The sequence below is a fragment of the Neofelis nebulosa genome, chromosome 9, assembly GCF_028018385.1.
Source record: "Neofelis nebulosa isolate mNeoNeb1 chromosome 9, mNeoNeb1.pri, whole genome shotgun sequence".
Taxonomy (NCBI): Eukaryota; Metazoa; Chordata; class Mammalia; order Carnivora; family Felidae; genus Neofelis; species Neofelis nebulosa.
In genome coordinates, this window is record NC_080790.1 from 88,903,872 (window position 1) to 88,931,042 (window position 27,171).

Genomic DNA, 27,171 nt, shown 5'->3' on the forward strand with positions numbered 1-27,171 from the left:
TAATTGTATGTCACAACTGAAGTCTAGAAAAGCGAACCACACTAACTTAGGAAATTTGAGTGTTTCTCTTAAGTTTTTTAAGATTTCTTTAGCTTTTCTGTACATTAGTTGTCACCACCCAATTTCCTGTCCCCACAAAAACTTTCAACCTGAAGTAGTTCAAATTTCTAATATCTTGAAACCTGCTGGAAATTGAGGATGGAAAAAAGACATTTTCATTTTTGTCTTTCAAAATTTTCTTATTTTTAAAAACTATGTTTCTTAGTTTTCAAACCACATTCTCAAAGAAGTTGGGTGTTTAGAATTTATCCTGTAGTGGTAGTTCTGTGTGTATTTTAATATTCAGGATTCCTATTAACTGAGATGTTTTTTCAGGGGGGAGATATCACCAAACATGATGGAACAGGAGGACGGTCCATCTATGGAGATAAATTTGAAGATGAAAATTTTGATGTCAAACATACTGGGCCTGGCTTACTATCAATGGCCAATCGAGGCCAGAACACCAATAATTCTCAATTTTATATAACACTGAAAAAAGCAGAACATTTGGACTTTAAGCATGTAGTATTTGGGTTTGTTAAGGATGGCATGGATACTGTGAAAAAGATCGAATCATTTGGCTCTCCTAAAGGGTCTGTTAGTCGAAGAATTAGTATCACAGAATGTGGACAGATATAAAATCATTGTTTTTCATAGTAAGTTTTACCTGTATAAACAGTTGAATTGAAGCTTAGCTGTTATGACAATATGGTAATTATGTTCAGCTTTTGAAAATGGACGTTTCCAATGTACAAATGTAAAATTGCAGCTTATAGCTGTTGTCACTTTTTAATGTGTTATAATTGACCTTGCATGGTGTGAAATAAAAGTTTAAACACTGGTGTAAATCAGGTGTACTTGTGTTTATGTACTCCTGACATATCTGTATTAAAATGGAATAATATTAATCTTGTTAAAAGCAATAGACCTTCTCAAACTATTGAAGGATTATGATATATGCAATTTAATTTTACCTTTTAAGATATTGGACTTCCTGCATGGATAAACTTACCATTCGAATAAGGGACCACAACTTGGATAATTTTTATTTTAGATTTGAAATATATTTGGTAATTTTAACTGTTGGTGTGCTCATTTATGCATTGAGGCTCACTTTTGAATGGGTAAAGCCACAGAGGGTAGAGACTTAACCAAAGTGCTCTTCTATAATCCTTGCACCTCCTGTATAGTTAAATTAACTTTTAAGTAGAGTACCTTCTTTTCTTAAAATGATGTAGTTTCCTGTGCCCTTTCAAAGGTATTAAATTAATTTTTACATTTTAAACAAGTTAAGTATGTCCTTAGTTTTTATTTTATTTTATTTTTTTTTTTAACTTTCCTGTCATCTTTCTACTACCTCAAACTGCAGCTTGGTTCTGATAGAACTTGAATTTTTCCTTGCAGTTATTGTGATAAAGTATGACTATTTTAAAAAGGTCTATACCATGTTCTTTGGTTAAAGATTTGCTTTATACTAGATTGTTGCAGTACTTTTCTCTGGTGAATTTTGTAGCAAAAATAAAGTGACAATTGTTAACAGCCATGACATTTAAAAAATTTATTACTTGTGCATCTAGTTGTTTGTTCATTCTAGAGCCAAAGTGAGGAGGACAGTTAAAGTTCTGTAAACTCAGACTGCCATATAATTTCCAGAGCTCCCAAAGGAAGTAATTTCTGTTCAAGTTTGATACACACTGAACATTTATTTGGAAATGGCTAATGACAAAAGTTAGGCAAACTGCTTAAAAGGCGGCGGGGTGGGGGTTGGGGAAAGGTATTCTCATCAACCTATTCAATATAGAACTACAAAGAATCTAGTTAGAGCACAAAATTTTGTGTATTCCAGTTACCAACAGTGACCTTCCTATACCCTCCTGTGTTCTTCCCAGTGAAATCATTTCATTTTGTTTAGTGAAAGACAGTGGGAGTTTATTCCATTATTTGGGGATTTGGAAATAGGCTATCATAATACTCGTTCAACCATCAAAGGAGGAAGGGATGTCATGTGTGGTGTGTATGTGAGTAATGAGTGATGAAATACCATCACTAAATTCACTTGGCCACAAAGCCAGATAACGGAAATAAACCTACTCCAGTGTATCAGTTGAACTTAACCTGAACCTTAAAGACAACTATGGATGACATATATGCACATTTAATATTAAGAACTGGCTTCTTTGGAGACCTATGTAAGTAATATAAGTTGACATAAAGTGTGTTGTTTTTGAGCTGGAACCCTTTGACATTTTAGAATAAATTCCAAGTGAAGGCAAGTGTGCTTTAGAGATTATAGAAACCAGTTTTACACTATCTACTGTGCTATCATAAAGCATTAAAACAATGTATTAAGCTTTAAAAGCTAATAATACTTGGACCAAAAATTTGATTAAATGACATGTAAACTGACTTCCAGAATTAGTATTCCAAAAATGCTTACAAGTGGCTTGGGACATTAATGAGAAAGGACTGATTTCTCTTTATTTAATTGCTAATGCAGTATAAATCCACACTGAGATGTACTCCCCCCCCCCCCCCGCAACTGGTTCGATTTTATATTGTCTCATTAAAAATCTTAAAATAGAATATAAAAATGTTCATTATTTGTACACTAATATTTGATGGCAGAGAGTATTGGTTTAAATAATTTTCAGATAATACTTTAGTAAGATGATCTTGTAAAACTTTGGCATTTGAAAAACTAAAGATAATCCAGAGAATCTAGGATTTGTTAGTCCAGACATGCTGTTGAACATCATCTATCTATCTATCTATCTATCTATCTATCAGCTAGCTATTTTAGAGAGAGAGAACCCAAGCAGGCTACGCAAAGCCTGATGAGAGACTCAAAACCACCAGATCATAACCTGAGCCAAAATCCAGACTTGGATGCTTAACTGACTGAGCCATCCTGGCACCCTGAAAGCGGTATCTCCTTACCTGACGCCATGGTGGGGGTGGTGCCTGAGGCCAAGGCTGAGTTCCCTCTCGTGAGGGGCCACATCAGCTAAGGTGTAACTGCTGTGAACAACCCTGCTTTTTTTGGTGCCTTGGATACGAGGGAGGAAAACTTAAGTAACAAAATTGTAAGACAAAACACCATCAGTCAAAATAACAGTGGTGAAGGAATTAGTCATTAAAATATTCGGCAGGAAAAACATTTGTACCGCCAGGACGTTTTTAACATAGTACAGAGAGTCAGACCAAGGGGCCCTAACACGCGCGCCTCCGTCGCTGTCGCCTGCGGCGGAGCGTGGGTCCCACCATAGTGAAAGCGCCCCCGGGCGGTTCGAACTGCGAGCGCTTCGGCGTAGCTGTTGACCCCCGAGAGGTGGAGCGTGCCGTGCGTCATGACGCAGTTCCGTTGCGCGAGCTCCGCCCCTGCGCGTACGGCCGCGGTGGGTTTGAACGCTGTTCCCGGGGAAACAACGGCGGACTTGGTGCACCATGGAACCGAGAGTAGTGAAGCCGCCGGGGCAGGATTTGGTAGTAGAGCGTCTGAAAAGCCTCTACGGACTAGGGGGCAGGCACCTCGCCGAGGTGAGGCTTCGCCCTTTCCTCGGCCTTGTCCCTGGGCCCGCGGGCCGGTTTCTGCCGGTGTGAAGAGCCCTGACGGGCAGCTGCGCCAGAGGCCTCGGGGCCGCTGTTCAGAAGGACCCTGGGTGAGGGAGCCACTCTCCGGGGCTCGAGCAGCTCCGCCGGAACCAGGGTTAGCGGAAGGTAGCTGCGGGGGCAGAAGTCATTTGTGGCCACAGATGCTCCATATGTGGGAAAAGCACATTTTATATAAAAAAATTCTTTACTGTAAATTCTTGAAGGTTTATGTTACTACAGGCATAGCATGACACTGTTGAAAGTGTATCTGAACTTTTATTTACAGTGACTTGAGCGGAGTTCGAAAAGCGATTTTAATTTATTTAAAAACTTTCCTATTCTGAAAAAAAATTCCAAATTTAAAGTTGCAGGAATATACAAGGAACTCTTGAGCACTTCGCATGGATTTGCCATTGGTTAACATTTCGCCACATTTGCGTTACTATTATCTTCGTATTTTTGACTCCCTACACACATTTTTTTCCTTTTAACTAAGGATAATTTGCCGGTGCTGTGACACTTTTACCCCCAAAAATAAATACTTAAATGTATTTTCTAGGAATAAGAATATTCTCTTATATTTGCAGTAACAAATTGAGGAAGCTGACCATTTATACAATAATATGTAACATATAGTTCATATTCAGATTTCACCAATTATCTCAATAATGTCCTTTATACATTTTTTTTCCTCTGGTGCAGATACAGTCTAAAGATGAGCATTGCATTTGGTTTGTTTCTTTTTTTTTTCTTTTCTTTTCTTTTTTTTTTTTTAATCTGGAACAGGTTTTTAAGCTCATGTCTTTTATAATGTTGATATTTTAATTTTTTTTTTTTTAGTGAGAGAGACTGGGAGCTGGAGAGTGAGGCAGAGGGAGAATCTTACGCAGGCTCCAAGCTCAGTGTGGAGCCCAACACCAGGCTTGATCCCTGGGATCATGACTTAAGTGGAAATCAAGAGTAGGTTGCTCAACCAACTGAGCCACCCATTTTTGAAGAGTACAGGATAACTGTGTATTGGACTGTCTCTTAACTGGAGTTTCTCTGATGGCTGTTCCTCTTGACTATCAGGTTATGCGTTTTTGGCAGGAATACTACTGGGAGTGATGTGTGGGTTGCGCTTGTTCATTAGGAGACTTGCAATGTTGCTTTGTCCTCACCAGTTGGTTAAGGTAGTGTCTACAAGATTTGTCCACTCTAACCTTTGTAATTAACCCTTGTACTTAGTACATAATTGGTGGGGAACTCTTTTTTGAGACTGTAGATTGATTCTTAATATACAAATTAAATATATCTTTTTTTTTTAAGTATGATTTTTCAAATTTTGATCAGGCTAAATGGAAGAGAAGATCTCTAACCTCCCCAGGTAAGCTGATAGAGTATTTTGTATACTTGGGGGTTTTAACAAATTTAATTTGAGAGAAAACATTAAAAAAAAAATGTTTAGATTTAAGAGTAAGTGCCAGATATCTCAGATATCTTGTGATATTAAGCTTTCTTCAATCGGGTAACAAACTAATAGTAAACCAAGATTTTGTGGGTAAACGTAAGATGTCTTTAAATCAAATTGAATTAATTTTTTTGGTGTTTTAATTACAATTTTTTTTTTTTCCTTTAGAAATTGGGTAAAGTATGTTGGGTAAAGAAAACTGCTTTCTTTTTAAGGCATAGACTTTCCAAGTTACTGAGATAATAATTGTTGCACTGGGAGAATTTATCAAATGTACTTGATAAAGATAATTGTGGGATTGGGTGCATTGGAACATTATGTGGCAATCTGGAAGTAATGTATAACTAACCATTAGTCTTTTGATTTGTTGATACTTCTTTGGTGATGTTTTTACAAGTATAATCGTTGAATTTTGAGGTGATTGCAACAAAAACAGTATGTTTAAAAGTTTTGTCAGAGTAGATTAGAGAATTTCATTTTTTTCCAAGTTTATTTCATTTTGAAATTTTGTAAACACTCTTGAAACATTTCTTCAGTGTGAAAAAAAGACCCAGTTATTACTGAATCTCGTATCTAAAAAATATCTTAAAATTATATTTTAGTTTGAAATATAGCCTAAAATTTCCAACTTTCTAAAATGTAACAAAAAGTATAGCTCATTTAATTTCTGATGGGGTAAAAATGTATGTTAGACAAAGGTGCATACATTTAAAAATATTTATAGGGATTCCTGGTTGGCTCAGTCAGTAGGGCATGTGACTCCTGATCTTGGGATTGTAAGTCTGAGCCTCACATTGGCTGTGGAGATTACTTAAAAATAAAACCTTAAGGAAAAAAAAATTCTAAATTTCTTATCAGAGAAGCTCTCTTTGCCTTTTAGTCTCTGAATTTGGATACAGGCTAACAGTCTGTTAAATGTTGAATGTTTAAAATATATAAAATTAAAAAAAAATGTTTAATGTTTGAGACTGATGAAATATCATGATTAGGTAGGAAGAAGGCTGAATTCTGAATTTTAATCTTTCCACTTGCTGGTTCTGTTACTTAGATAACTTCACTAACTTCTCTGGTCCTTAGACTTACCACCATTAGAATAGGGTTAAAGGCACCAATTCTGCTTACTTCAGAGTCAGCTAGCTGTTGCTAGGATCAAATAAGGTAATAAATGAAAGAGCATTTTGTAATCAGTTAAGTGCCATATTAATACAAGGCTTGATGCCTGTTTTCTGAAGTTTGCATTACAGAGATATACACATTAAAATCATTAGATAATTTTGCCATCTTACCTTAGAAGCCTAGAATGAGATTAGTATCTGATCTTAGTAATCTCTGCTTTTTTCTCTTTTGTTAACAGATGATTTGGATATCTTCTCATCTGGTGATAAAGTTGGTTCATCATTAAGATGTTATTCCGATGAAAGAAAGCATTGCACAACACCACTTTGTAGTTCATTCAAACAGTTAAATGTGAATTGGTAAAGTACCCTGAATCCTTACTGTTGCTATCCCCTCAGTGTCTAAAAAACTGGGAGATTAAAGAGTGGTTTGTTTATGTCTTTGCCTTTTTTTTTTTTTTTTTTTTTTGAGGAAGTAACAAGCAGTCTGGAGCTTGCTGAATGGTTATAGAGACTGATTTATTTTTACTGAGATCTTTGTTATAAAAGCATGAACCTAGCATTCATTACATTTGGTAGTATAATGGAAAGTTATTTACACAGTATAAAACGTGAAGTTATTTTTATGGTTATTCATCCAGGACCCAAATGAACACCATATTCCCTTTCTTTCTTTCTTTCCTTTTTTTTTTTAAAGGATGTAGGATAAAAATGAATGCAGGTTTGTTGGGCAGTGATGTTTAACGCCACATTCATTATCTACTAGGGTGGTAAGCTATATTTTAGGTAGTTGAGAGAAAGAGATGGAAGAAACCGGTCTGGTGAGTTGGTAACTACAAAATATGCATGATAGAGTGTTGGTCTGTGAGGGGTAAATAGTTTTGTAGAGGAGATTGTACTGTGAGTGAAATCAGTATAAAAACAGTGGAAGCTAAGATGAAATCAAGCTCTAAGTAGGTGTTATTAAAAGCCAGAAATACATGGCAGAAGAAAGTGCTGTGGGTATCAACATTTTGAAATAATGTTAAACCATAAAGATGTATACATACACAAAATGAAATGTTGAGATAATTGTGGGGAGAGGAAGAGTTAACTGTGCCTAAAATATACATATAATATTAACGTAATTGATATTTGAGAGCTTGAATATTTTATATAATTGCTTCTTTCTCTGCTTAAATGATTTAATCCATATAAAGCACTTAGAATGGTGTTTAGTACATAGAAAAGCACTCAAAGTGCTATTACTGTTGTTATTACTGTTTCATTTGGCATTCACAAAGTAGCATTGTTAATCTAGATTTAAGATTTGGACATGAGGTAGATTGAATATAGAGTAAGGAAAGTAAAAAATTGTTTTCAGATTATGAATTTCTGGAAATTATTTTCTTATATTTAACTGATAGTTTTGTCATTTTTTGTTTTTATAAATAATCTGGGTATAATTTCCAGTTATAATTTGAAGCCTTTGAACTATGAAAGTTTTTGTAACATTAGACAGTTTTTTCACATTCCCTAGTTATTATCTAATCTGGAATTATAGTACTGTCCAGCACAAGTAGCCACAAGCCACATGAGGCTATTGAGTACTTGAAATGCTGTAAGTACAAAATACACACCGGATTTCAAAGATGGATAAAGAATGCAAAATATCTTAATAATTTTTATATTGATTATATGTTAAAATAATCTTTTAGATATACTGGGTTAAATATAACACATAGTTAAAATGTTATCTTTTTATGTTTTTAGTATGACTCCTAGGGAATTTTAAATTATCTTATGTGATTGAATTATATTCCTTGAACAGCACTGCTCTAGAAATTTCAACTTTGAGATCATCTTTTTGGAGAAAACACCTGAGATTCTAGTTCTGCTTCACCTTACTAGTTATGTCACCTGTCCATTATTTAAATTCTTTAGGGTTTGGTTTCTTCCTGTTAGACATTACATTTTTTTAGCTAAAATTATAGCTGACATTACCTGTTATAGTGACCTCACAGAAATATTAGGAATCAAAGGAAAGAGATTGGCAGTTGTAGAACATTCTATAGGTATATGTTATTTTAAATTGTGCCCATTTGAATATGTAGAAAGATGTTTGTAGTGAGTTTTTAGACCATTGGCTGTTATTTTTCATATTTTTATGTTTTCCACTTTAAAATGTTTACTTGTTACTTTGTTTTCAATTTTTGTGCTGTTAATATTTGGAAAGCACTTTTATCTTTTTTAAATACTGTAGAAAACTTCCAGAATGCTGTGATAGAATTTTTTATTTTTAAAGCCTAGATGATGAACTGGATTCTTTTCAAGATTTGAAGCAAAAAGAAGCAAAAGAAGACTTAATTGAAAATGATTATGGAGTTAGTACCTCCAAAATAACCAAGCAGTCTTTTAAAGACATAGAAAAAGGTAAAAGAGATACTCATTTTAGAACAGTCATTTCTTTCATTCTTTTTTTTTTTTAATGTTTTATTTATTTTTGAGAGAGAGAGAGAGAGAGAGAGAGGGAGGGAGAGAGCACGAGCCAGGGAGGGACAGAGAGAGAGGGAAACACAGAATCCGAAGCAGACTCCAGGCTCTGATCTGTCAGCTATCCACCTGTGAGATCATGCTCTGAGCCAAAGTTGGACACTCAACCAACTGAGCCATCCAGGTGCCCCTAGAACAGTCATTTAAAAAGTAGCTTTGTTAAGTAGAGCACATAAAGCTTATCCTGTAGTAATAACACTGGTTCTCTGTATATTTCTGTGATCTTACATTTGTGTAAGCCATGAGGCAGTAATTGTGCTTATTGTTAAACTAAAGAAGAGAAAGATAAACTTCATTGTTTTCCAGTAGTATTCCCATACTCTCAAAACTTACCAAAATAATTAACATACTGTGTAGTATTGATTTTAGGAGTAGAATTTAGTGATTCATCACTTACACACAACGCCCAGTGCCCATCTCAACAAGTGCCCTCCTTAGTACACATTATTTAGCACAACCCCTTGCCCCACCTCCTCTCCAGCAACTCTTAGTTTCATCTGTGTATTTAAGAGTCTCTTATGGTTTGCCACCTTCTCGTTTTTGTCTTATTTTTCCTTCCCTTCCCCTATGCTCATCTGTTTTGTTTCTTAAATTCCACACATGAGTGAAATCATACGATATTTATCTTTCTCTGACTGGTAATTCTCTTAGCATAATATACTCTAGTTTCATCCACATCATTGCAAATGGCAAGGTTTCATTCTTTTAGATCACTGAGTAGTATTCCATTAGATAGATAGATAGTTATAATCTGTATATATAGACATAATCTTCTTTATCCATTCATCAGTCGATGGACATTTGGGCTATTTCCATAATTTGACTCTTGTTGATAGTGCTGTTATAAACATTGAGATTCATGTGCTTCTTTGAATCAGCATTCCTGTATCCTTTGAATAAATACCTAGTAGTGCAGTCGCTTGGTCATAGGGTAGTTCTGTTTTAATTTTTTTTTTTTCAATATATGAAGTTTATTGTCAAATTGGTTTCCATACAACACCCAGTGCTCATCCCAAAAGGTGCCTTCCTCAATACCCATCACTCACCCTCCCCTTCCTCCCACCCCCCATCAACCCTCAGTTTGTTCTCAGTTTTTAAGAGTCTCTTATGCTTTGGCTCTCCCACTCTAACCTCTTTTTTTTTTTTCCTTCCTCTCCCCCATGGGTTTCTGTTAAGTTTCTAAGGATCCACATAAGAGTGAAAACATATGGTATCTGTCTTTCTCTGTATGGCTTATTTTACTTAGCATAACACTCTCCAGTTCCATCCACGTTGCTACAAAGGGCCATATTTCATTCTTTCTCATTGCCACGTAGTACTCCATTGTGTATGTAAACCACAATTTCTTTATCCATTCATCAGTTGATGGACATTTAGGCTCTTTCCATAATTTGGCTATTGAGAGTGCTGCTATAAACCCTGGGGTACAAGCGACCCTATGCATCAGTACTCCTGTATCCCTTGGGTAAATTCCTAGCAGTGCTGTTGCTGGGTCATAGGGTAGGTCTATTTTTAATTTTTTGAGGAACCTCCACACCGTTTTCCAGAGTGGCTTCACCAATTTGCATTCCCACCAACAGTGCAAGAGGGTTCCCGTTTCTCCACATCCTCTCCAGCATCTATAGTCTCCTGATTTGTTCATTTTGGCCTCTCTGACTGGGGTGAGGTGATATCTGAGTGTGGTTTTGATTTGTATTTCCCTGATGAGGAATGACGTTGAGCATCTTTTCATGTGCCTGTTGGCCATCGGATGTCTTCTTTAGAGAAGTGTCTGTTCATGTTTTCTGCCCATTTCTTCAGTGGGTTATTTGGTTTTCAGGTGTGGAGTTTGGTGAGCTCTTTATAGATTTTGGATACTAGCCCTTTGTCCGATATGTCATTTGCAAATATCTTTTCCCATTCCGTTGGTTGCCTTTTAGTCTTGTTGGTTGTTTCCTTTGCTGTGCAGAAGCTTTTTATCTTCATGAGGTCCCAGTAGTTCATTTTTGCTTTTAATTCCCTTGCCTTTGGAGATGTGTCAAGTAAGAGATTGCTACGGCTGAGGTCAGAGAGGTCTTTTCCTGCTTTCTCCTCTAGGGTTTTGATGGTTTCCTGTCTCACATTCAGGTCCTTTATCCATTTTGAGTTTATTTTTGTGAATGGTGTGAGAAAGTGGTCTAATTTCAATCTTCTGCATGTTGCTGTCCAGTTCTCCCAGCACCATTTGTTAAAGAGACTGACTTTTTTCCATTGGATGTTCTTTCCTGCTTTGTCAAAGATGAGTTGGCCATGCTTTTGTGGGTCTAGTTCTGGGGTTTCTATTCTATTCCATTGGCCCATGTGTCTGTTTTTGTGCCAATACCATGCTGTCTTGATGATGACAGCTTTGTAGTAGAGGCTAAAGTCTGGGATTGTGATGCCTCCTGCTTTGGTCTTCTTCAAAATTACTTTGGCTCTTCGAGGCCTTTTGTGGTTCCATATGAATTTTAGGATTGCTTGTTCTAGTTTTGAGAAGAATGTTGGTGCAATTTTGATTGGGATTGCATTGAATGTGTAGATAGCTTTGGGTAGTATTGACATTTTGACAATATTTATTCTTCCAATCCATGAGCATGGAATGTTTTTCCATTTCTTTATATCTTCTTCAATTTCCTTCATAAGCTTTCTATAGTTTTCAGCATACAGATCTTTTACATCTTTGGTTAGATTTATCCCCAGGTATTTTATGCTTCTTGGTGTAATTGTGAATGGGATCAGTTTCTGTATTTGTCTTTCTGTTGCTTCATTATTAGTGTATAAGAATGCAACTGATTTCTGTACATTGATTTTGTATCCTGCAACTTTGCTGAATTCATGTAGCAGTTCTAGCAGACTTCTGGTGGATTTTCCATGTATAAGGAAAATCCATCGGATTTTCCATGTATAATATCATGTCATCTGCAAAAAGTGAAAGCTTGACTTCATCTTTGCCAATTTGGATGCCTTTGATTTCCTTTTGTTGTCTGATTGCTTATGCCAGCACTTCCAACACTATGTTAAACAACAGTGGTGAGAGCGGACATCCCTGTTGTGTTCCTGATCTTGGGGGAAAAGCCCTGAGTTTTTCCCCATTGAGGATGATGTTAGCTGTGGGCTTTTCATAAATGGCTTTTATGATGTTTAAGTATGTTCCTTCTATCCTGACTTTCTGAAGGGTTTTTATTAAGAAGTTGCTGAATTTGTCAAATGCCTTTTCTGCATCAATTGACAGGATCATATTGTTCTTTTATTAATGTGATGTATCACGTTGATTGATTTGCAAATGTTGAACCAGCCCTGCAGCCCAGGAATGAATCCCACTGGATTATGGTGAATAATTCTTTTTCTATGCTGTTGAATTCGTTTTGCTAGTATCTTATTGAGAATTTTTGCATCCATATTCATCCAGGATATTGGCCTGTAGTTCTCTTTTTTTACTGGGTCTCTGTCTGGTTTAGGAATCAAAGTAATACTGGCTTCATAGAATGAGTCTGGAAGTTTTCCTTCCCTTTCTATTTTTTGGAATAGCTTGAGAAGGATAGGTATTATCTCTGCTTTAAACGTCTGGTAGAACTCCCCTGGGAAGCCATCTGGTCCTGGACTCTTATTTGTTGGGAGATTGTTGATAACCGATTCAATTTCTTCGCTGGTTATGGGTCTGTTCAAGCTTTCTATTTCCTCCTGATTGAGTTTTGGAAGTGTGTGGGTGTTTAGGAATTTGTCCATTTCTTCCAGGTTGCCCAGTTTGTTAGCATATAATTTTTCATAGTATTCCCTGATAATTGCTTGTATCTCTGAGGGATTTGTTGTAATAATTCCATTTTCATTCATAATTTTATCTATTTGGGTCATCTCCCTTTTCTTTTTGAGAAGCCTGGCTAGAGGTTTGTCAATTTTGTTTATTTTTTCAAAAAACCAACTCTTGGTTTCATTGATCTGCTCTACAGTTTTTTTAGATTCTATATTTATTTCTGCTCTGATCTTTATTATTTCTCTTCTTCTGCTGGGTTTAGGCTGCCTTTGCTGTTCTGCTTCTGTTTCCTTTAGGTGTGCTGTTAGATTTTGTATTTGGGATTTTTCTTGTTTCTTGAGATAGGCCTGGATTGCAGTGTATTTTCCTCTCAGGACTGCCTTCGCTGCATCCCAAAGCGTTTGGATTGTTGTATTTTCATTTTCGTTTGTTTCCATATCTTTTTAAATTTCTTCTCTAATTGCCTGGTTGACCCACTCATTCTTTAGTAGGGTGTTCTTTAACCTCCATGCTTTTGGAGGTTTTCCAGACTTTTTCCTGTGGTTGATTTCAAGCTTCATAGCATTGTGGTCTGAAAGTATGCATGGTATGATCTCAATTCTTGTATAATTATGAAGGGCTGTTTTGTGACCCAGTATATGATCTATCTTGGAGAATGTTGCATGTGCACTCGAGAAGAAAGTATATTCTGTTGCTTTGGGATGTAGAGTTCTAAATATATCTGTCAAGTCCATCTGATCCAATGTATCCTTCAGGGCCCTTGTTTCTTTATTGACCGTGTGTCTAGATGATCTATCCATTGCTGTAAGTGGAGTATTAAAGTCCCCTGTAATTACCACATTCTTATCAATAAGGTTGCCTATGCTTATGAGTAATTGTTTTATTTATTTGGGGGCTCCCATATTCGGTGCATAGACATTTATAATTGTTAGCTCTTCCTGATGGATAGACCCTGTAATTATTATATAATGCCCTTCTTCATCTCCTGTTACAGTCTTTAATTTAAAGTCTAGTTTGTCTGATATAAGTATTGCTACTCCAGCTTTCTTTTGACTTCCAGTAGCAAGATAGTTCGCCATCCCCTCACTCTCAATTTGAAGGTGTCCTCAGGTCTAAAATGAGTCTCTTGTAGACAGCAAATAGGTGGGTCTTGTTTTTTTATCCATTCTGATACCCTATGTCTTTTGGTTGGCGCATTTAATCCATTTACATTCAGTGTTATTATAGAAAGATACGGGTTTAGAGTCATTGTGATGTCTGTATGTTTTATGCTTGTAGTGATGTCTCTGGTACTTTGTCTCACAGGATCCCCCTTAGGATCTCTTGTAGGGCTGGTTTAGTGGTGATGAATTCCTTCAGTTTTTGTTTGTTTGGGAAGACCTTTATCTCTTTCTCTATTCTAAATGACAGTTTTGCTGGATAAAGGATTCTCGGCTGCATATTTTTTCCGTTCATCACATTGAAGATCTCCTGCCATTCTTTTCTGGCCTGCCAAGTTTCAGAAGAGAGATCAGTCACGAGTCTTATAGGTCTCCCTTTATATATTAGGGCACGTTTATCCCTTGCTGCTTTCAGAATTTTCTCTTTATCCTTGTATTTTGCCAGTTTCACTATGATATGTCGTGCAGAAGATCAATTCAAGTTACGTCTGAAGGGAGTTGTCTGTGCCTCTTGGATTTCATTGCCTTTTTCCTTTCCCAGATCCGGGAAGTTCTCAGCTATTATTTCTTCAAGTACACCTTCAGCACCTTTCCCTCTTGCTTCTTCTTCTGGCATACCAATTATGCGTAGATTATTTCTCTTTAGTGCATCACTTAGTTCTCTAGTTTTCCCCTCATACTCCTGGATTTTTTTCTCTCTCTTTTTCTCAGCTTCCTGATTTTCCATAATTTTATCTTCTAGTTCACCTATTTTCTCCTCTTCAATCTGAGCCGTGGTCATTTCCATTTTATTTCACAGCTTGTTTATAGCATTTTTTAGCTCCTCCTGACTATTCCTTAGTCCCTTGATCCCTGTAGCAATAAATTTTCTGCTGTCCTCTATGCTGTTTTCAAGCCCAGCGATTAATTTCATGACGATTATTCTAAATTCACTTTCTGTTATATTGTTTAAATTCTTTTTGATCAGTTCGTTAGCTGTTGTTATTTCCTGGAGATTCTTTTGAGGGGAATTCTTCCGTTTGGTCTTTTGGATAGTCCCTGGAATGGTGCAGACCTGCAGGGCACTTCCCTGTACTGTCTTGAATAACTTGCATTGGTGGGCGGGGCAGCAGTCAAACCTGATGTCTGCACCCAGCCCACCGCTAGGGCCACAGTCAGACTGGTGTGTACCTTCTCTTCCCCTCTCCTAAGGTCAGGATTCACTGTGGGGTGGCGTGGCCTGTCTGGGCTACTTGCACACTGCCAGGCTTGTGGTGCTGGGGAACTGGTATATTAGCTGGGGTGGATAGGCAAGGTGCATGGGGGCGGGAGTGGCAGGCTCAGCTCCCTTCTCCTTCTTCTCCTTTCGGTGATCTGCTTCGGGAGGGGCCCCGTGGCACTGGGAGGGAGTCAGACCCTCTGCTTGAGGGATGGATCCGCAGAAGCACAGCATTCGGTGTTTGCGCGGTGCAAGCAAGTTCCCTGGCAGGAACTGGTTCCCTTTGGGATTTTGGCTGGGGGATGGGCGAGGGAGATGGCCCTGGCGAGCGCCTTTGTTCCCAGCCAAGCTGAGCTCTGTTGTCCGGGGCTCAGCAACTCTCCCTCCCGTTTTCCTCCAGCCTTCCCACTCTCAGAGTAGAGCTGTTAACTTATAACCTTCCAGATGTTAAGTCCCGCTTGCTGTCCAAACACACTCCTTCTGGCCCCTCTGCTTTGCCAGCCAGACTTGGGGTCTCTGCTTGGCTGGCGGGCTGCCCCTACCCCCCCGCCCCCGGCTCCCTCCCGCCAGTCCGTGTAGCGCACACCGCCTCTCTGCCCTTCCTACCCTCTTCCGTGGACCTCTCGTCTGCGCTTGGCTCCAGAGACTCCATTCTGCTAGTTTTCTGGTGGTTTTCTGGGTTATTTAGGCAGGTGTAGGTGGAATCTAAGTGACCAGCAGGATGCAGTGATCCTAGCGTCCTCCTACGCTGCCATCTTCCCCTCTGTTTTAAATTTTTTGAGGAACCTCCATACAGTTTTCAACTAAGTACTTTTTATAATTTCTTGGTTTTTTTTCATAGCAGTATTTGTTAGGAAGTCAGTAAATATTGTGGTAAATTTGAATAAACCCTTAATATTTTAAGACTACTGCAGATTGCTTAAGGTACGACTTCTTCAGGCACTTGTTTAATAACTCTCTCCGTACATGGCTGCATGTCATAGTTTTGTCAGGATTTCAGGGCACCCAGAGATGGTTTCCTCTTGGCTGCAAGACTTTTAGAGCACTGTTCCCTCTCTGATAGCCTCCGCGCATCTCTTCTGGGCATACATTGTCTGTACGCAACACAAACTCATTTCTCCCTTCCTGCTCTTTGTCATCCTCTTTGTTCCATTCATCTCAGTTTGAGGAAAATGAAAAATAATTATGCCTGGACTTGTGTTTCCGGCTACATGGTGGATTTTCCCCCTGAAAAACAATTGAAAATAGAGGATAATGTAAAAAAAAAAAAAAAAAAAAAGGTGAATATATTTAAAAGTTAACATAATTAAGGAATATTTAAGCTACTGATTGTGAGCTGGGAATCTAGAAAGGCAAGCAGCACACTGAAAGTGTCTTTCACTTTAAGGGCGTTTGCTGGACTGAGTGAAGTGAAACTTTTTCTTTGTTAAAAATTCATGTAATTTTTATTTTGGCTCCCTAGGGTCTGTCCAAGATGGGGAGTAAAATAGACCCCCTTCTTAAACCTGGCATTCTGGAAGTAAAATAGGAGTCCCCCTTCTTAAAACTGGTGTTCTCAGGAAGGCTAATGCAAGTTAAAACCACAGCTTTCAGTATTAACAGAAAATAAACTCTGACAATACAGTGTTGGCAAAGAAATGAAGCAAGAGGAACTTGGTCATCCGCTGCTGTTGGGAGAGTAAATTAGTATAAGCACTTTGGGAAGCATTTTGGCATCACTAGCACAGTTGAACATGTACATGTACCCTGTGATCCAGCATTGTTGCTGTTAGTCATATACCCTAGGTAAACTCTTGAATGCGTGTAACAGGAGCCATGTGCATAGAGCATCTATGTAGACAAACAGCTCACGTATCGACCTATAGTAGAATGTTGGCATATAAAAATATAAAACAAAATGAAGTAGTGAAGATTTTGACCTGATTCTGTCATTAACATAAGAACATATTTAAAGGAGGTTATAGAAATTACATAATTGTATCATTAAATGATTACAGATATTATATAAAGTTTAAAACAGGCAAAACAATAGGCAAAACAAAGTCTTAATTTTTTTTTTTTACCCAAGTAGTAAAAATTTAAAAAGTAAAGCAATGGTTAATGCTATATTTGGCTTAGTAGTTAATTTGGTTTAAGGGAGAGAAGGGAATGTGATCTGGGGCTTCTGAGGTAATTTTCCATTTCTTGGCCTAGGCAGTTAATACATGAATATTTTCATGCACTTTGAAATCTATTTTGAAATAATTTCAGACTTACAAAAAAGTTGAAAAAAGAGCAAAGAGCATCTGTAAGACCTTTACACAGATCTTCTAAATGTTAACATTTTATCGCATTTATTGTATAATTCTTTCTCTCTGCAAGTCTCTACTTGGAGACTTCTTTTTTTGTTTTGTTTTGTTGTTTTTGAGAGAGACATGAGTGGGGAGGAGGGACAAGGGAGAGAGCGACAGAATCCCAAGCAGGGTCCATGCTTAGCACGGAGGCTGACACACGGCTCGATCTCGCGACCGTGAGAGCACAACCTGGGCCAAAATCAAGAGTCAGGTGCTCAGCTGACTGAGTCACCCAGGCAGCCCAATACTTGGAGACTTTTTACAATACTATAATTCACATTTAAAGTAACTTTCTGAAGATTACTCTGAAATACTTAAAACTGTAAATTAATAAGCTTGATAATTTTTTTTACCAGTTGCCCAGCCAACTAATTTGGCCGCAAATTCAAGAAATTGGACTGAATGTTGTAGTGATGCAAGTGACTGTCCTCTGAGACGTGTTAGCTATCCGACATCTAAAGTACCAAACAAGCAGAGAATACTTCCATATCAGATTAATCAGATATATGATGAATTATTTCAAATACATCAGAAACTGCAGGTAAGAACTCAAAACTGAATTTAGAATTCAGATGTACTTATGTTCTAAATACCAAACATTTATAAAATTTGAATAGAGTATGTCATTTAAATTATTTTAGGTAAGTCTGTTGAGATACGGTGAGAAGGGACAAATTTATTACAATTATTGAAGGGAAATTTTATAGCTGAGGGAAAAATTTAAATGGTGTTTTTATGAATAGGTATATTTCTTGGATTTCAGACTGTCTGGTGTTTTATGTTTATTTCTTTATTTCCATCCCATCCTTGCTTCTGAAATAAAACAATATCTGCTGGTAAAATGTGCTTTTTCTTTTTTTTTTTTTAGTTTGTTTGTTTGTTTGTTTATTTATTTATTTATTTATTTAGAGAGAACCAGCAGGGGAGGGGCAGAGAGAGAGAGGATCCGAAGCAGGTTCTGTGCTGACAGCAGAGAGCCTGGTGTGGGGCTTGAACTCACAAACTGTGAGATCATGACCTAAGCTGAAGTCGGATGCTTAACTGACTTAGCCACCCAGGTGCCCTTAAAATGTGCTTTTTGAAGTAGTGTTCCTGATGCATTGTTTTAAATACCTATACATAAGAAGTTCTCTTGTCACTTCTCACCAGAATTCAGTTCAGAACATTGATATTTTGTCTTCTTTGGGATTTTTTTATTTCTAAAAGATGTAATTCATATATTTATTAAGTGTCCACTAGGTGGGAGTACAGAAGGAAGCAAAAGTATGTAAAATACACAATTCCTGACTGAAACTGTTCTAGCTGGAATTGTACATATGTTTGCATACAATGAAATGGTTACACATTTTTTTAAAAACTAGTATTAAAAAAAGAACAACCCAGTATCTCATTTTGTCTAAATAATTCAGATTACAATTACTGTAGCATTTCAGAAAAATTATTTTTGCCTAAAATCACTAGAGAAAAGCTCAAGGAGGGTCTAAAGTTGACTGAGAAAAAATTTAGAGAGGAGGTGGGAAGGCCATTCCAGGTGGCAAGGAGTTGGAGGGGAGAAGTTTTGGGAAAGGAGTGATTTGTCAGACTGAGTTTATCAGCCTGTCTGAAGAAAGAACAGCCAGGCTAGCTGTTACAGGCTTTTTTAAAATGTGCTTTGTTTTTTTAAAGAGAACTTTTTATTTATTTATTTATTTATTTATTTATTTATTTATTTATTAATGTCTTTGTGAATTTTTAATGTTTGTTTACATCTGAGAGAGAGGGAGAGACAGAGCACAAGCGGCTGAGGGGCAGAGAGAGAGGGAGACAGAATCTGAAGCAGGCTCCAGGCTCTGAGCTGTCAGCACAGAGCCTGATGTGGGGCTTGAACCCACGAGCCATGAAATCATGACCTGAGCTGAAGTCAGACACTTAACTGACTAAGCCACCCAGGCACCCCTGTTTTTGTTTTATTTTTGAGAGAGGGAGCGCGTGCACATTGTGGGGAGGAGCAGAGAGAGAGAGGGAGGCAGAATTGGAAGCAGGCTCCAGGCTCAGCTAATCAGCACACAGCCCAGTGTGAGGCTCGAACTCACGAATGGTGAAGTCATGCCCTGAGCTGAAGTCCAACTGAGCCACCCACGTGTCCCAGCTGCTACAGGTTTTTAAGCAAATGAGTGACAGAGTAACAAACAGCGCATTGGAAAGATTCTTTTACTAATAATTTATAAGATAAAAAAGAATTAGCAGGCAAAAAGAATAAGCAAGTTTGTAAAGATACATCATTTACTGTAAACACAATATAGATACAAATATTTAATTAAAAATGAAGTGCAGTGGATTAATCTAGTTTAATTTATAGTTGACTCTAACTTAAACATTTTTTTTTTGGTCATCTGTTATGTTATTAAGTGTACATATTTTGTCTTACTCTTTGATTTTATTCAACATACATTTGAACACTTGTTAATATGTATTTGCGTGCTTGGTGTTGAGTGTATGGAAGTAAATAAAATATATATGGTTCTTGCCACACATAGCTTATTAAAATCAATTGTGAGCACTCATATAGTTATAATTTTATAAATTTAAGTAAATAATATAGGTACAGTATGAAACCTGATTGGGATAGATTGAAAGGTCAGGTAAGGTTTTCTGAGAAAGTAACATTTAAATTAAACTGTGGAGGAAGAATAAGGGATAAGCCCTACTAGACTGTGATGGTCTAGTATGAGAAGCCCTAGAAGCCTGATGATATGTTCATTCAAGGAAATTGTAGTAAGTAACAGGATTTTTAGAGTAGGGGAATTGCTTAATGTAATGTATGCTTATTAAATCAATGGGTTGTAGGGGCATAGGTGTGGAAGTTGGGAGACTGGGAAGGATATCCTACTGTAATCATGCAGGTGAGAGGTAATGGTAACTTGGACTGGATGGTGGCAGAGAAATGGAATTGAATAGATTAGAGATTGCTTTTGGAGGTAAAATTGGCTAGACTTGGTGTAATGAGTTGAATGTGGTATAGGAGAGAATAGGTGTCTGGGATGATTCCCATATTTCTGGTTTGTACAACTTGGAAGAATAGATATAGAGAGAAAGATCAAGATTTTAGTTTGGAATGGATTAGGTTTGAGAATTTAATGGAGACATAATAGTTAAAAGCTTGGCATTTAGAACAAAGGTCTTGGATGTGTAACTAAATTGGGAGTCATTCACATAGATATTTAAAGCTGTCACCTGTAGCTGAGATCTAGAGAGAGGGCAGAATGTGAAGACATGTGACTAGTCTGATGGTGTCCTGGGTTAGGATGATGGGTAGAAAGAAGTGAATGGAGTCTAAACATTTTTAAGGGATGGGATCAGTAGGTCTTGGAGATTGTTTTGATATGGAAGGTGTACAGTAGGGTTTTATTCTTTTTATTCTTTTTAATGTTTATTTATTTTGAGAGAGAGAGTGGGGAAAGGGTAGAGAGAGAAGGAAAGAGAATCCCAAGCATGGGATTGCTGACAATCCATGCTGATAGCTTGGAGCTGGATGCAAGGCCCTGTCTCACTAACTGTGAGATCATGACCTGAGCGGAAATCAAGAGTTGGATGATTAACCAACTGAGCCACCCAGGCACCCCATTCAGTATGGTTTTAGTCAAGAATGAAATGTAGGTTTATTCTTTTGGCTATTGGATAAATGATGCTGCTTTTTGTTAAGGGTAGGGAACAAAACTGGAGGAGGAGAGAATTCTGTTTTTTTGAAATTTATTTTTTCCTTTTGAATGTTTTTTTGAAATGTATAACTTCAATTTTTGTGCAGGAAATAATTCCTTTATTATTATTAGTATCTTTTCATTTGCAACATTTGACTAGGTAACACTGTATTTTAGTTTTTAAAAGTTTATAAAATACTTAGGACCTACAGAAAAACATAGGGAATATTATAATATCAACTGTATACCCATTAATATTGCATAATGCTAATGTTTTATTAATAATTCTATATATTATTTTTAAAAGAAATAGAGTATTTCACTTAGAGTTGAAACAGCCTTCTTCCCTCCCATTTCTTCTCCCTTTTCCCAGAATTAAGCACTCCCTTGAAATTGGTGTGGATCTGTTGTCTCCTATTTTAGCACTTTTATGTATTCACATGTAGTAATTGCTTTGAATGTTTTAAAACATTACATAAGTAATGATATATTGTGGCTTTCTTTTTGTAGTTTCTTTGCTTCATTCATTGTTATATTTTTGGATTTATGTGTTTGGAAAATGTAGATCTAGTTCATTCATTTTATTTTTTTATTTTTTATTTTTTAAGATACTCATTAAAGAAATTTTTTTAATGTTTATTTTTGAGAGAGAGAGAGACAGAAACAGAAGCAGGGGAGGGCAGAGAGAGGGGCAGATACAGAATCGGACGCGGGCTCCAAGCTCCGAGCTGTTAGCACAGAACCTGATGTGGGTCTCCAACTCATGAGCCATGAGATCATGACCTGCGCTGCAGTTGGATGCCTAACCTACTGAGCCACCCAGGCGCCCGTATTTAACTGCCATGTAGGATTTCGGCCTCTAAATAAACCACCATTACTTTATTTATTTCTATATAAATATATAAGATGGAGTTTATACTTTACAAACAGTTCTGTTTAAGTATCCTTAACTTATAAGAAGAAAATGTGCAGGGTGCTACTAAATTGTTCTCCAAAGTGGCTGTGCCTACTTATTTATGTTCCCATCATCAACATCCCAGAGTTGTCTTTCCCCCATAATCTGATAGCTGTCTCACTGATGTAGTTTGCATTTTTTGTCTGTGAATGTTAAATCCATTAAGATGATTCTGAGTTCTGACACTAATGAGACCATATTTTTAAGCAAACCAGAATAGTAATTTGCAGATGCATATCCACCACTTTGAGTAAAAGTACCAATTTCTTTTATATTAAATCAGAATGTTAAAAGTATATGAGATGACAACTCTGTGTTCAGGAGTTAAGTTTCAATTTTGTAGAATTCTGGGATTCTTTGTTAATCAAACAATATAAGCATCATAGTAGGACATTCTGGCTTTCATCATGCTGAGATAAAAGAATTCTAGCAAGTTTTTGTTAGCAGTTGACCAGTGGTGGTGCATCTGTTAATGATTGCATTAGAATCCATCTCTTCCAAGGCTAAGTATATCTCCCTCAGGAACTGCTGGAACTGAGGCAGGTGAAGGCAGGTGGAGGCCTGGTCCCAGAAAGTTTCTACATCTAAAACCTGATAGTCAAAAAAAGGTCTACTAAATAAATCTTTTTTTTTTTTTTAAGTTTTTAAGTCCAGTTAACATACAATGTTATGTTAGTTTCAGGTGTGCAATATAGTGATTAAACAATTCCATACATCTTGAGCCATCTCCAATAAAGGGAAAATGTGATATATCCTCACAGTGGCCTCCTGAGCGCTACATAAAACAGTGAACACGCATCAAATAGTTCCAGAAGCTAGGAAGTCCAAGATCAAGCTTCAGCAGATTCATTGTCTGTTGGGAGCCCACTTTCCAGTTCATAGACAGCCATCTTTTTGTTGTATCCTTACATGTTGGAAGGGCCTCTTATTTTTTTTAAAGTGTACAATTTAGTTATTTTTGGTATATTCAAAGAGTATATGCTGCCATCAGCACAGCCAATTTTAAAATATTTTCATTATCCAGTCTACTCATTAGATACCTCCCACCCCACCTAACTCCTCTCAGCCCTAGGCAACCATTAATCTATTTTCTGGGTATAGATTTGTTTATTCTGGACTTTTCATATAAATGCAATAATATAATATGTAGTGTGTATGAAGTGCCTGGCTTCTTTCAGCCTGATATTTTCGAGGTTCATCTGTGTTGCAGCATATATCAGAACTTTATTCCTTTTTATTACTGAATACTCCATTACATAAATACACCACATTTTCTTTTTTTCTTTTTTTCCATCAGTTGATGGACATGTGGGTTTCTACTTTTTGGCTATTATGACTAATGCTGCTGTGAACATTCATGTTTACATTTTGTGTGGACATCTGCTTTCATCTCTCTTTGGTGTATTTGAAGGAATAGAATTGCAGGATCATGTGGTAGCTCTGTGCTTGACTGAGGAATTTTCAAGACTTTTCCAATATGACTGCATCGTTTTACATTCCCACCAGCAGTGTATGAGGGTTCTATTTTCTTGACATCGTTGACAACATTGGTTATTTGTCTTTTTGATTCTGACCATCCTAGTGGGTGTGAAGTGACACCTCATTGTGGTTTTGATTTGCATTTCCCTGATGGCTAATTGAATTCAGTTTTGGACATGTTTATTTTGTGCTACCTGAAAGCAGCACAATTCAGTAGGCAGTTTGGACTTGAGTTTGGAACTTAGGAGAAAGAGCTGAGCAATTGTAGGTGGGGAGCAGTTAGCACATACATGGTAATTTAGCCATTGAGTGGAGAGAACCAAGCAGAGAGAGTATAAGATGAGAAGGGAAGTGGCTTAAGCCCAAATCCTGAGGAACATTGGTAATGACAGTAGAGGAAGCAGAGCCTGCAAAGAAGACTGAGAAGCCCTGGCCAGAGAGTGAGGTGGAAAACCAGGATAAAGTAGTGTCATGGAGACCAATGAAAGAGATTACTTTAGGTTGGAAGAAAGGGGCTCTGGTATAAAATGCTGTTGAGAGACTCTACAGAACTGAAAGTGACCTTCAGATGCAATAATAGGTAAGCCATTTCATTAGGGGGATACAGGCCAAGGCCAGATTGAAGTAAATTGAGGAGTGATTAGGAAATAAAGAAGAGGGTTCAACAGGTGTAGACAGACTGTTAAAGAATTTTATGAAAGGGAGGCAGTTAGTGGGCATTTTCAAAAGAGACTCCATTTCAGATGAGATGGGAGAGATTAAAAATATTACAGGGGTTATCAGCATGGCAGTGTCCACAAGAAGACAGCAGGCAATGAGATCCTGAGTCTGCCTTTGTAATGTAATGTAAAGAAGAGAACTGTGTGTCTTGAGGGCAGGAGATTGGTGTTTCCTTCTGCTGTCTTCTGTATTCCCTGTGAAGTTAGAGATGAGGCTGTCTGAACAGAATGGTGTAGGAGGGAGGTGAGGTTTCAAAGTAAAGAGTGGAGAAGGCTTGAAATAAACACTGTGGAGAGTGAGAGAGAGAGAGTGAATCATGAAAATATAAAATGATTTCTGGACTGCATTGAGAATCTGATATAGGTTCCATGAATTTACAACAGTACAACTTTTCCTGATGTGTGAGTTCTCTCCATTGGTATGGAGTAGTGCGGCATTGAGGCTGGGTAGGTGGTTAGTACTGTAATGTAGGGCTGGGGCCTTTCGGTCCAAGTGAAGGACAAGAAGGGAAGGGGGCGGAGAGTATAGGAAAAGAGCAGATGGTGAAGTTGAAGTACGACATGGAATTGAAGCTGGAAAGGGAGTTATTCTGCATAGTACTGATGCATTTTGTACCTCAAATTCTCCAGAGTCCTCATAGTAGAATCTCACTATGTTGTCACATCATTTTGCAACAAGATAGAATTTCTGTGCAAACTTAACTTGCTGTGCTAGTCTGGCTGTTACTGTAATCCACACTTTACTTGTACCCATGTAGTCCTAAACACCATTTGATTAAGCTACAACCTCAGTAAATAAAAACATAATTTGTAGAGTTTGTGAATGTATTTTCTAAAAACACTTGAATCTGACATTTTAATACAGTGTGAAACTGCAGCCCAACAGGAGTTTGCTGAAGAACTTCAAAAGCGGGAACGTTTTTTAGTTGAAAGAGAACAACTGCTTTTCAGACATGAAACTGCTTTGAGTAAAATTAAAGGTGTCGAAGAAGAGGTTCTTACAAGATTTCAGATTATGAAGGAGGTAACTATATAGCATTTGATTTCATAGTAATATAATTTGTGTTTTTCTTCTTAATTTAGATTCACTAGATCTTAGCATTTTGTCACATTCTTCTCCAACCTCCCTTCCCCCCACGTATTTTTTCCTGAGCCATTTGAAACTCATTTGCAAAAATCATGACTCAACACCCCTAAATACTTCCTTAGTATTATCACTACTTAATCTTAGGACTATGTGTCTCCTAAGTAAGCATAAGGGCATTTGCTGCATGGTTAACATATTAGGAAATTAATGGTACTTGAATAATTTAATGTAATACACAGTCCACATTCACTTTCCCAGTTGGGCCTTGAAATCTTTTGTTTTTATTTTCTGATCAAAGAACTAGACAGAATTTTTGCATTACATTTGATTTTTATGTCTTTTTGGTTTCTTTGAATGTAGAGCAGTCAACCAGTTTTCTTTTTTGTAAGACCTTTCTTTGAAGATTCCAGGCCAGCAGTCTTATGTCATGTCCTGGATGGATTTGCTAAGGATTTTATTCAGGTTAAATATTTTTCTCAAGAATATTATCTAGGTGATATAGTATACTTTCTTTCATATCAATAGATACATTACTATCTGTGTAACTTACAGAGAATGAATTTCATTCTGTTTTGAAAAATGCATATAGTCTTGTAATCACCACCATAATTCTGATAAAGAATAATTCTAGCATCCCAAAGGTTTCCTTACACTCCTTTGTAGTTATCTCTCCCTGCTCCCTGCACCCTGCCCTGGCAACCCCTGACCTATTTTCTGTCCCTGTACTTCTGCCTTTCCCAGAATGTCATGTAAATAGAATTGTGATTTTTCTTTATCTGTGGTTTTCAGCAGCAATTCAATTAGGAGGTATCTCCACATGTTTTTCTTTGAGTTTACCCTGTTTGGGGTTCCCTGAACATCTTGACTTTGTAGATGAATGTCTTTTACCAAATTTGGGAAGTTTTCAACCAGTGTTTCTTCAAATATTTTTTATGTTCCAACTGCTTTCTCCTCCTTCTGTGTCTCCAGTGACTCATATGTTAGGTCTTTTGCTGTTACAAACTGCTGAGGCTCTGCTCCTTTTTCCTCGTCTATTTCTTCTGTGCTCTTCAGATTTGATAATATCTGTTGTCTGTCGTTATGTTCGTTGTTTATCCTTGCATATCCATGTTGCTACTGAGATCATCTAGTGAATTTTTTGTTTCTGATATTTTAATGTTCTAAAATTGCTAATTAGGTTCTTTTTAAAATTATGTTTAATTTTCCTCATGAGCATTTTTATCTTTCCATTTGTATTCATTTGTATTTACCTCATAGAACACACCTAAAAATTCAACATCTGGGTCATGTAAGGATTGGTATTTTTCTTGCGACATAGTCACATTTTTCTTGTTCTTTGCATGTTCAGTGACTTTTGGATTATATTTGGGACCTTGTGGATATTATACAGATTCTGGATCTGGTTATAATCCTCTGGAGAATGTTTCTTTTTTTAAGCAGTCAACCCAATTGAGTTGTTTGTTTATAAATTGAAGTATAGCTTATGGACCTTATGTTAGTTTCAGATGTACAACATAGTGATTCAACTTTTATATATATTATGAAATGCTCACCACGATAAACTAGTTACCATCTGTCACTATATAATGAATGCTATTACAATATTATTAACTGTATTCTCTATGGTGTACTTTACATCCCTGATTTATTTAATTTTATAACTGGAAGTTTGTGCCTTTTGACCACCTTCACCCGTTTTTCCTACTGCCTACCTCCTCCCCTCCCATCTGGCAGTCACCACCAGTTCTTTCTTTTAGGAGTCTGTTTCTGTTTTATTTTGTTTGTTCATTTGTTTTGTTTTTTAGATTTTATATATAAGTGAAATCATGCGGTATTTGTCTTTCTCTGACTTCTTTCACTTAGCATAATACCCTCTAGGTTCCTTCATGTTGTCACAAATGGTAGAATTTCATTCTTTTTTACGTCTGAGTACTATTCCATTGTGGATTTATACCACATCTTTATCCATTCATCTATCAGTGGACACTGAGGTTTCTTCCATATCTTAGCTATTGTAAATAATGCTGCAGTGCACATAGGTATGCATATATCTTTTGAAATTAATGTTTTCATTTTCTTTAGGTA

The 27,171-nt window shown here is 37.1% G+C and overlaps 2 protein-coding genes across 14 annotated transcripts in view; both read left to right on the forward strand.

Annotated features, from left to right (window-relative positions):
* LOC131485295 (E3 SUMO-protein ligase RanBP2) overlaps positions 1-1,603 on the forward strand; it is an 83,701-nt gene extending 82,098 nt beyond the window's left edge. For all 3 annotated transcript variants that reach the window (XM_058684604.1, XM_058684605.1, XM_058684607.1), the window contains one exon: positions 376-1,603. In XM_058684604.1, coding sequence (XP_058540587.1) covers positions 376-681 — 306 coding nt within the window. In that variant the 3' untranslated portion in view covers positions 682-1,603. The remainder of the gene's footprint in view (positions 1-375) is intronic.
* Positions 1,604-2,816: 1,213 nt separating this feature from the next.
* CCDC138 (coiled-coil domain containing 138) overlaps positions 2,817-27,171 on the forward strand; it is a 134,857-nt gene continuing 110,502 nt past the window's right edge. The window contains exons 1-6 of one of the 11 annotated variants that reach the window (XM_058684615.1): positions 2,817-3,579; positions 4,942-4,999; positions 6,438-6,558; positions 8,483-8,610; positions 17,526-17,710; positions 24,865-25,023. In XM_058684615.1, coding sequence (XP_058540598.1) covers positions 3,487-3,579; positions 4,942-4,999; positions 6,438-6,558; positions 8,483-8,610; positions 17,526-17,710; positions 24,865-25,023 — 744 coding nt within the window. In that variant the 5' untranslated portion in view covers positions 2,817-3,486. Of the gene's footprint in view, positions 3,580-4,941; positions 5,000-6,437; positions 6,559-8,482; positions 8,611-17,525; positions 17,711-24,864; positions 25,024-27,171 lie in introns of those variants that run through there. The other 10 variants (XM_058684613.1, XM_058684611.1, XM_058684614.1 and 7 more) reach the window with 10 other exon arrangements.